General features: G+C 54.0%; 1 protein-coding gene across 1 annotated transcript; it reads right to left on the reverse strand.

The window, feature by feature from the left end:
- Positions 1 to 1593: 1593 nt before the first annotated feature.
- Positions 1594 to 9796, reverse strand: GSC (goosecoid homeobox). The gene is made up of 3 exons (XM_045815783.2): positions 9346 to 9796; positions 8639 to 8898; positions 1594 to 8305 (listed from the first exon to the last, which is right to left on the reverse strand). The coding sequence occupies exons 1-3, from the start codon at positions 9698 to 9700 to the stop codon at positions 8150 to 8152; spliced, it is 771 nt and encodes a 256-aa protein (XP_045671739.1). The 5' UTR covers positions 9701 to 9796; the 3' UTR covers positions 1594 to 8149.
- Positions 9797 to 10067: the final 271 nt, after the last annotated feature.

Consider the following 10067-nt stretch of genomic DNA (forward strand, 5'->3'; position numbering starts at 1 on the left):
CTGGCCAAATACTAAGCCCCTTGCAACTCCCACCTCGTCCAGGAAGCCTTCTGGGGTTGCGGCTGTCCTCCCTCTCGGACTCCCAGTCAATGCCACATAATTTAGCACTTCTTGATGCCCTGTTTTCCATTGTTCTAAAATTGTTTCCTGCACATCACTGAGAAAGCAGGAACCTGGCATCAGGCACCATATTGTGTTGTGCCAGACGTGCCCTATATCCTACCCTCTGGCCCCCACCCCCATCACAGGGGCCCGAGGCTGTGCTAAAAGCACAGAGAAGGAAATGAGGCATTAGGCAAACAGGTATAAATCCTCACTCCACCCCTTATTAGCCATAGTTTCCATTTTTGGTTTAAACTCTAAACTTTAGACCAGGGGTCAGCAAAGTTATTCTGTGGAAGACCAAACAGCAGATATTTTCAGTTTTTGCAGGCCCTACAGCTTCTACTGCAACTACTCAACTCTGCCTTTACAGGGGAAAGCAACCACAGACACGACATGAATGAACCAAGCACGGCTGTGTTCCAATAAAACTTTATTGACAAAACAGGCAGTGGGCCACATTGGCCCAAGGGCTGCAGTCTGCCCGCCCCTGCTCTGGAGGATTACTTGCAATTAACATTTAAACCCCTCACCACACAGACCTCAGACCACACTGTGAAATCTCCCAACTCCTGCCCCAGCCCCTAGCACCCTTTTCTCTCGGTTTTCATCTTGGGTCCTTAGCACTATCTGAAATTACAGCCTATTTGGTGAGTGACTATCTCTTCCAATAGGAGGCGAACTCCAGGGGGACACTGGCTCTTTCTCCAGCACCTGGAACAGTACCAGAGACTGGGCACCCTTTTAATATCTGCGGCTGAACAGAGGCCGTCATTATTACCATCATTTCACTGGAGGTCCTGAATAAAATATTACTCGCTTATGCGCTCATGAGCATTATGACTGCGCTGGTATCTTTCCCATGATTAACCAAGGCATTTGCAAACCCCGGGTAATTTTCATGTGTTGCAGGAAATGATCCTCCTCGTTTTGGAAATGAGGGGGCTGAAGCATAAAGCTGACATCACCTGCTTGTGACCAGATTTGAACCCGGACCTCCTGGCTGCTCCCTATTAAGGCGGACAGGGCTGGAAGAGAAGTGCACTTGGAGTGTAAGAGCCAACCTCACTCGAACAGACAGGTCATCTCCCCTTCTGCTAACGGTGACAGTAACACCCACTTCACAGGGACCTGGACAGGATGGATTAAACAGAGCCGGCAGGACAGCGTCGGCGGGACACAGGACAAAAGCTGTGAAGCAGCCACTCTTCCGTACCAGATGACGTCACCACCTCCACCCTGCCTCCTAAGGCTTAGAAGGGATTAGATAAGGACACAGCCAGGAAAATGATTATGAAACTTGTCAATCCCCAAACTAACATAAGTTTGTTTTTTTTACGACATCCTCTGGGACTTGCAAAAAGTATCTCCCTTCTTTAAAAAAAAAAAAAAAGAAAGAAAAAGAAACTACACGCACACATCTTCTCTAAAGACAAAAATAAACCATAAAGACCTACGATCTTTAGAGTTTTAATGACAGTCCAGAAAAGGGTTAAGTTTCAGCCGCTCACATTCCTCTGAGACCCGTTAGGACACAGGCCCAAAATGAAACAAAACCAAGGGGGTTCCACCACGCTGAGGACAAAGGGACGGGGGTCTCCGTTTTCACCCACGCACCTTGGGAGTCTGAGCGCAAAAGCAGACGCAGAACAGAAGACACAGATTGGAACCCTAACACAAAGGCAGCGCCCCACCTCGCTCCTGGCCTCCTGCACCAGCCGAGGGGGGACCCCCTCTATGAAGGCTCTGAGCGTGGCAGGACTCACGCAGGCTGGGCTGATGTTCAGGACAGCGGGGGACACCCACCAGCACATAGGACTTTCCATCCCTGCCCACTGCAGTAGAAAGTGATTCACTCGGGTTCAGATTTAAATATTTATTCCTCAAACACAAAACAATGTCGAACATGCGCATTCCCTGATGGCCCAGCCATCTGGCCCCGGAGTCAGTCGGGGAACATCTTCAGATGAAACCACCAGCTGGGATTCCGACTTCACAGAGTCCCGAGTCTCCCTCGCAGAGGGGGACTTTCCAAATGCTTTGGGCCTCCCTGTTTCTCGGCGAAGGGCAGTTTTCTGTGTCTGGCCCCATAGTTAGCACTTTGAGGATTTTTCAAAGGAGGATAAGCCACACTCCATCTGGAAAGAAGCGGCTGTAGGCCTTTGCCGGGCGAGGTCAGTCATTTGCTTGGGACGAGATTAAAGTGGACAGAGTCACGGTGTGGCTGGCTGGTGTGAGTCAGACGGCGGCGGGCCCCCGAGGCTGGCCCGCATGCCGGGAGCCTCTACCTGGCTGGCCACGAGTTCCCCCCCGAGTTCCTCTCTCTGGAGGGACAGCCTTGTCACTAAGTCGATTCTCCAGGTGGCCACGTGCGGCTCGGCCACCTGGGACACTGCATCTGTGGTATACCACGTCTCTCACTGCAGGCTGCTGGCCGTCACGGGCTTGCTTTCCTCTGAAACAGTCTTACTTTTAAGATATTTCTGTCTCCACCCCATCCTCCACCCCACCCCCCCCAACATTTTTTTAAACAAGTTACCATGCGTTAGTTCTGAGCATTGGAAGCAGGGCAATAGCCGAAGGAAAGAATGTTCACGCCAGGAAAGGAGCTCAGCAGCCTCGCTCCATCCGACAAAGAGAATTTGTCTCTTAACCTGTTGTGCTAGCATTTTCTGTGGTCAGGAGCCTCCCCCATAATGAACAGGGTGGGAGCATTTCCAGGGCTCTGCATTCTACGACAGGCAGATAGGGAAGTCTGAAAGGACAGGGACGCTTCTGAACTCTGTCGGTCACAGCTAGAATGGTCTCACTAATGTCAGCTTCTGTAAATCAGCTCAGGTAGAGGGAGGGCGGGCAAACGCTCCGCGAAACGCAGCTCGCTCCACTGAACCCAGCGGCTCGCTCCTGGTCAGCACACTCCAGAGGACCTCGGAATTAGGAAAACAGAAGGTACCAGTGGAACGAATCCCAGGGAAGAGGGGAGGGTTTGCGAGAGGAATTCTTAAGATCTCTCTTCACTGATGCTTCCCAGGGCTGGACACTTGAGAACAAATGAGGGCTGCTGGAATCCAAAAATTATAGACCCACTTAAAAATACCACAACATGCTGGAATTCATCCTGTTTGTCCCGTGGGGTCATTTGGACTGCAGAAGACAATGGCTTTTCCCCACCCCACCCCCCAGGTTTAAAACCAAGCCAGAGGTCGTCTGCGCTGTCACATGGCTCTAGGGATAGGCCTCGGGGACACACCATGTCTCCCCAACAAGTAAGAAGCCCCCCGCAACCAAAAGACCCAGCTGGCTCCATCCCTTCTAGAACTTTCAAGGAGCTCTGCACCAGCAGCCACATTTTGTTTTCATTTTACTTTTGAAAAAAAAAAAACTTCAAGGTCATTTCCTAAAACTTGGAAATGGAACCCAAACCCACGCCAAATTCTCTCCTTCGCTCTACATCTCCTCGTCCTAAACCTCTTAGGGAGAATACAACCTATCACACCTTATCAGAGGCTTCCTTGGCTTAAATCCATGGCAGTCACATTTCATGTCATTACAGTCTGTGTCCTGCGGTCACGCATAAACTCCTACACCAGCGACAATTACAAACAAGGGGCATTCCTCATTCCTAATTCCAACCTACGCATGCAGGGCATTATCCCGCCAATTTGAGGGAGTTTTTCAAAGCACACAATAATATGTGTGTCAGACACTCTGCCGGGTTCTTAGATCCTTATTCTAACCATTGTGCTGTTGAGGAAGGAACCTCTCCTGGGTCATTTGATGAGCACGTGACCCCATCCAGAGACACACCTGTACCAGCCACCAGTCATCCCCTTGCCACAGCACTGTCAACCTCCCCTCCCCAGGCTGGAATTCCATCTTCCTTAAGGTGGAGGCCGGCATTTGCAGTTTGCACGAACAAGAGGAAGTGAATTTGGGGGACCTGACTGGAGATCCCTGGGTGGGAGTCTTGATGCCTGAACAATTTTACTTGAGTCACTTAAAACCCCGTATGAGTCACAAAAAGCACCCTGTGACCCCTACCTCCCAACTTCCAGCTGAGCAACCCCCCCCATACACACAAAGAAATGAAAGAGATCTACCAGCTTCGATCTCACACATACCCATTAAAACCAGGTCCTTCAGACGAGGCTTAAGACATGAGCTCAAAGTTCAAAAGTCAGTAAAAGGCAACCTGATTTGAGAACAATCATTGAAATATACACTCCAGGGGTGCAATTTATAAAGCAATTATTTGCAGGCCCATTTGCCCCACCATGCATGTGCACAGCTCACGGCAATAATGGGGAGAACATGCCCGCTGTGCAGCATATCCAAAACCCTGAGAATCCCGTCTCTTCCCCCACACACTCCATTCTCTGTACTTGTCAGCTTCCTGCAGCCAGGGCCCTCGTCGGCCCAGGTGGCCTGCAGCAGCTGGAAGCCATTACCTCAGACCTTGCTACCACCCGAAGAGGTGTGTGGGAGAGTCTGCTCAGGTCTGGGGTTTTGGGGACCTGCTGTGCCATTTACTATGCATTACGGGCAAGGCATTTAGTCTGAGCCTCTACTTTCCATCTGCAAAATGGGCTGTGATTCTCCCCTCCAGAGAGCCAGAGATGTATGTGGAAGAGCTCTACAGTGGAAAGTGCTAGACTCCTGCGAGGGGCTTTAATTGTCATTATTCTTCCTTGCCAGAATCTTTCTGGCATTTTAGGGCAGATTAATTCCTATGTTCCCCGGGGGCAAGTGCATTCACTCCTGTGATCATCTGCTGCTGGGGAACTTCTATACACAGCTGCAGCACCACCAAAGAGACACTCTCAGTACAGTGAGGCAGCCTGATTTATGCCTTGTCCCTTAAAGATGACATTCTCATTTTGGCCCCGTGTTAACCTTGTGCCTCAGGTTGCTGAACTGTCCAAAAGGAAAGACACCTTCATTTGGGGGGGGGGAGGTGCTGTATAGGCGACAGGCCCTTCAGGTAGTCACCTGCCTTCTGCCTTGCCCCTTTCAACATGCATACACACCCGTGATCCAAATTCTCAAAGACAATTACAAGGCTCAAATACAGCTCATGAAGGCCAAGTCCCTTCTGCTCCATGACACTATCTGTCCCCCCCTGATTCCAGTGGCCAGGCTAAGAGAAAAGTCTGAGCCCCACAGCTGCTTGGGGAATGCAGAAAAGGTGGGTGAACTATATATAATTAGACCATCCTGACGTTTCCCTCTTCGTCCCAGATGTTTTTTATGTTTGTTTCCAGTGAGCTGGGCCTAGGATGAAGCACTGTGCAGGATCCGCCAGCACGGAGATACAGATAGCCTTTGTCTTGCCACCTCACATCTGCCTGCGGCCCAAGCTGGGAGGAGCTCCCTGGCTCCTCCCCTTCCGCCCCTTGCACACCCCATTTGTCCTGGCTTTTCTTTTCACTGGGTGCTCCTGGGGGAAGATGTCTGAGAACCTACTCCTCCTGCAATCCCTCTCTCCCTGTCACCTGATATGGACACCTCCCCAGATTAGACAAATGCAGATCATTAAAAAAAAAAATGAAGATCCCTGTTTATAGGGAGTCCAAGGGCTAGTCATAGACAAAGTGACACAGGAGTTTATGAAGTTCTGGAATTGGAATGTCAAATGTCTCACGGTGGAATGATGCTGCCCACTTAGGTCCTATGTTCTAGAATGTTCTAGACAGGAGGAAGGGCAGAAGTCACAGCTCTTCCCGGCCCCTCCTGCAGGCTCACCCCTCTCCAGTGGGACAGAGGACAGCACCTAGGAACAGCAATGACTGAGGATGGGTGCAGGGCAGGCAAGGCTTCCTCGCCATGGAAGTCTGAGGTCTAAGGAGGAGATTTAATGGCCATCGCAACATTCATCAGAAATTAATTTAACAGCCTCTGAGTATTTCTCACCAGAACTGGTATTTGCGGAAACATTTCCAATTATGATATAAGACCTGCCTGGTCTTATATCAAAGATGCCCAAAGATGATTATTTTCTAAAGCCGAATGTCATTCAAGTATTTAACTGTTCTGAACCTTCATTTTCTCCTCCGTAAAATGGTGAAAACTCCCCACCTTAGAGTTTTTGAAAGGTAAGATGAGAATGTACATAAATCTTGAAGTGCTGGGTTTGATACAATATAAATCATAATATTATTTTTTAAAAAACAGGTAGCCACGTTGAAAGATTCCCCCATGCCAGCTGTTACTCAATAGGACTTAGTACCCGTTCTGTCCACACCACCCCCCCGGGAAGCAGATATTATGACTGTGCCCATTTTACAGTCCCAGAAGGTGCAAAGCCAAAGAGGGTCAGTAATTTCCTCAAGGCCACACATGAGCCAAGGTGACCTTGACCCCCTAGGCACCTGGCCTCCAACAGCTGTCTCCTGCTTCCATCTAGAGGATACTCCTTATTAAAAAGGTTGTAACTGGGAGTCACTCCGTATTGAAGTGTCCCTTCACCCACTCCAGGAGTCACTTTTACCTTTTAAACGTGAAAACGCTGTGGGGAAAAAAATAGTCTCCCATTAAAACCCCTTCTTCTGCATGTACTGTGTTCCACAGCCGGGATGCACAGACCTCCCCTGGAGGGTCCTTACACCAAATACTCCAGGCAGCCGAAAAGGCAGAAAGAGCTCATTGCTCCCCAGGGGAGCACACATACATCCGCCAAACCTGGGACCCTGGCAGCTCTCCAAGCCTTAGCTTCCTTATCTATAAAATGGATTTACTGTAAGATCAATAAAGTTGAAGCATTAAAAACTCATTCCTGTTGGCCTTTGGTCTCCACCCACCCCCAGCCCTGGCCCCTGGTCTGGGGAGTCATACAATATGCATGCTCTTGTCTTCATCCCTGTCCCAAGCGCTCAGCTCAGCCAGCACCAGCACCGGGAAGCTTCTCTGCCTCTCCAGTCCTAAACAAGCTGCTGACCAGCCCACCAGCTGCACTCCTGGGACACTCCTCCTCCAGCCCCAACTAATGCACAGGGGAGAAAGCCAAAAGTGTCAGCACTCCCACCTCAAAGTGCCTCAGCGGCCACCCTGCGCTCTAATACCTGGTTGGCCGGCAGAACTCAGGGTGCAGACCTGGCCACGCCAAATGCCTGGGCTAATGCACCATGGGCCCAGCGCCGGCTGACGTCCCCAGTGGGCCCTGGGACTCTCAGCTTAGAGACGCCAGGCAGGACAGGAGCCTTGCCCAGCAGCGTTTTGGGCAGGTCACGCTGCCTAGGAGGAAGGGCAGCAGCAGAGCTGCCACGAAAGATCCAGAAAAAACGTCAGGAAAGAGGCATGCCCGCCACCTCATTCCACCCTAGGACTCGAAGCCTTAGGTCTGGGGATTTCGTGAGAACAGGGACAGGCTGAGCCAGTCTGGAGAGCCTCCCAGGATCGCCCAGCTCCGGGGCGGATCCTGCTTTCCCGCTGTGGTTTCCCATTGGCAGCGAGGAGGAAAAAAGTCCGGGTTCTCCCCACGGGGAAAGGGGGAACAGGAACCCCATGCTGTCCCCTCTCGTAGGCAATGCTACCCACCCCCAGCAGGCCTGCAAAACCCCTCTCTGCCTCTTCCTGGAGACCTAGAGACATGGATTTTAAAGCAGGACACCCGTCCTGTGAGGGATTCATGCCCCGAGTTTTTTTCTTTTCCTTTCATCCAGGACAGGTCAGGGCTGCCCGATTTTTCTCGCCAAGCTACAAGACTAAGCAGATTTCTTTTTTGGGCCTCAGATGGGGGTGGGGGAGGTGGGTACGAAATACAGAATGTGGCCCGTCTACATCGCCGTCACTTTATTGTATTGTCACCGTTAACTTAACTATAAATACTACGGTGGGGAGCGAGGCTCCGGAGGCCTCGGACTTCGGGGCTCCGAGCCCCGGCGCGACCCCGACCCCAGGCGCCAGCCCTCCCGGCTCTGTACACTATTTACAGCTCCTCTTTCCTCTTTCTCGACCCCCTCCCGCAAGGCAGCGCGTGTGCAAGAAAGTAGCATCGTCTGTCTGTGCAAGTCCTTCGAGTTAGGCAAGAGCCACAGCCGGCCCGGGGCCGTCAGCTGTCCGAGTCCAAATCGCTTTTACCTTCCTCTTCCCTCTTCTCGGGCGACGCCTTGGACGACGTCTTGTTCCACTTCTCGGCGTTTTCCGACTCCTCCGACGAGGACCGCTTCTGCCGCCTCCATTTGGCACGGCGGTTTTTAAACCAGACCTGTTGCGCAACGGAGGACAAAACCACAGTTAAGATCAAAGGCGCGTCCCCCCCCCCCAACGGCGCGGGCACCCCGAGGCCTTCGGTGGCCGCGGGTGACGCCGGCGTGGGCTCGGAAGCCGGGGACCCCGCGCGCACTCCCACAAAAGGACGCGAGAATCGCTCCCGCTTCCGCGTTTCCATGCAACTTCCTGGGCCTAAAGCGCCCTCCAGCAGCCTCCGGGCCGCCGCGGGATGCAAAGTTCAGGGAGACCCGAGCAGAGCCCGGCTGCCGCGCCGAGCTCACCCGGCGGGGGCCCTATCTCGCCGGGAAGGGCCGGCAGGCGCGCCCACCTCCACTTTCTCCTCGCGGAGATGCACCTTCCGGGCCAGCTGCTCGCGGGTGCCCACGTCTGGGTACTTGGTCTCCTGGAAGAGGTTCTCCAGCGCTTCCAGCTGCTCGTCGGTGAAGATGGTGCGGTGCCGCCGCTTCCGCCGGCAGTGCAGCTGGTTGAGGAGTTGCAGCTCGGTGCGCGACAGCGTGCCCACGTTCATGTAGGGCAGCATCTGGTGCGGGACCGGGGACACCAGCACCGAGCCGGGGCCCTCGTAGCCTGCGACAGAGAAGGACGCACGGTCGGCCGGCTCCCTTGCCGCCACTGCGCACACCGCCAGCCGGCCCGCCCGCCCGGTGACCCACTCCCACTAGAAAATCCTCTGCTACGGGGTGCTGGCATTTGGGTGTGCGCGGAAATCGAAAATGCAGGGAATTGGGGGAAGCATGCTAGAGGATCCGCACACTCCGAAAGCCAGTTTGGGAATCCCAAAAGCCTAGTCTCCCCACGCCGCCACTAAGTTACAGTTTCCTCTAACTCTAGTCTTCAGTTTGCAGCAAGTGTACAAACCCCCCGTGCCCGATCGGCTAAGAAAAGGGGAGGGGGGTTTCATATGTGCGCAAAGAGAAAAGTTAGTGCAAAAATGGGAAAAGCCAGCGCCACCGCCCACCCACGCCCCAGGGACAGAGGACCACGGCTAGAAGGCAGGCGCGAGCGAGACCCTACCTGGGGGCGTCGGGACGCAGGAGCACTGCTGGGCACCCAGCGGCGGCACGGCCCCGCAGCAGGCCGGGCCCACGGGCGCCGCCTGCACGTGCAGCTGCCCGTAGAAGTAGTTGTTGTAGCCGAGGCGGGAGCCGCCGACCGCGGCCGGGAGGCCTGCGCCGCCGGGGGCCACGGGGCGCGGATAGAAGGCGCCATAGTCCGAGGAGGCGCCGCCGCCGGCGCCGTAGAGCGAGTCCCCGTGCAGGGCCGGGAAGACAACCGGAGCCGCGGCGCTGGGCGCCACTGGCAGCACCGAGTCTTTGCAGCGCGGCCGAGCGGCCAGGATGTTGTCGATGCTGAACATGCTGGCGGGCATCCCCGAGCCCCGCGCCGGGACCGGGGGGCGGCGGGGAGGCACCGGGGAAAAAGCCTCAAAGTGGGGGGGTCCACTCTCCTCCAGCGGCGGACCAAACCGAAAGAGAGCGCGGGCGAGCGCGAGCCCCGCGCCCCTCCCCGCCCCCTGCGTCCGCTCACCCTCCTCCCGCCCTCCCCTCGCTCCAGCGTTCGCTGAACTCAACCCGCGGGTAGGACGGAGTTTAGACCAGCTGAACCTCTTGTTGGTTTTATACTGAGTCGACGTCATCCTGGATTTAGTTCCTGGTAATATGCAGATGACAAACAGAACCAGATTTGGCCCTTTCTGTGCCTTTGGGTGGGTGGGGGGGCTTTAGGGAAGGGGGAGG

This window comes from Ursus americanus, chromosome 26, assembly GCF_024610735.1.
Source record: "Ursus americanus isolate L20-20 chromosome 26, mUrsAme1.1.p, whole genome shotgun sequence".
Lineage (NCBI taxonomy): Eukaryota > Metazoa > Chordata > Mammalia > Carnivora > Ursidae > Ursus > Ursus americanus.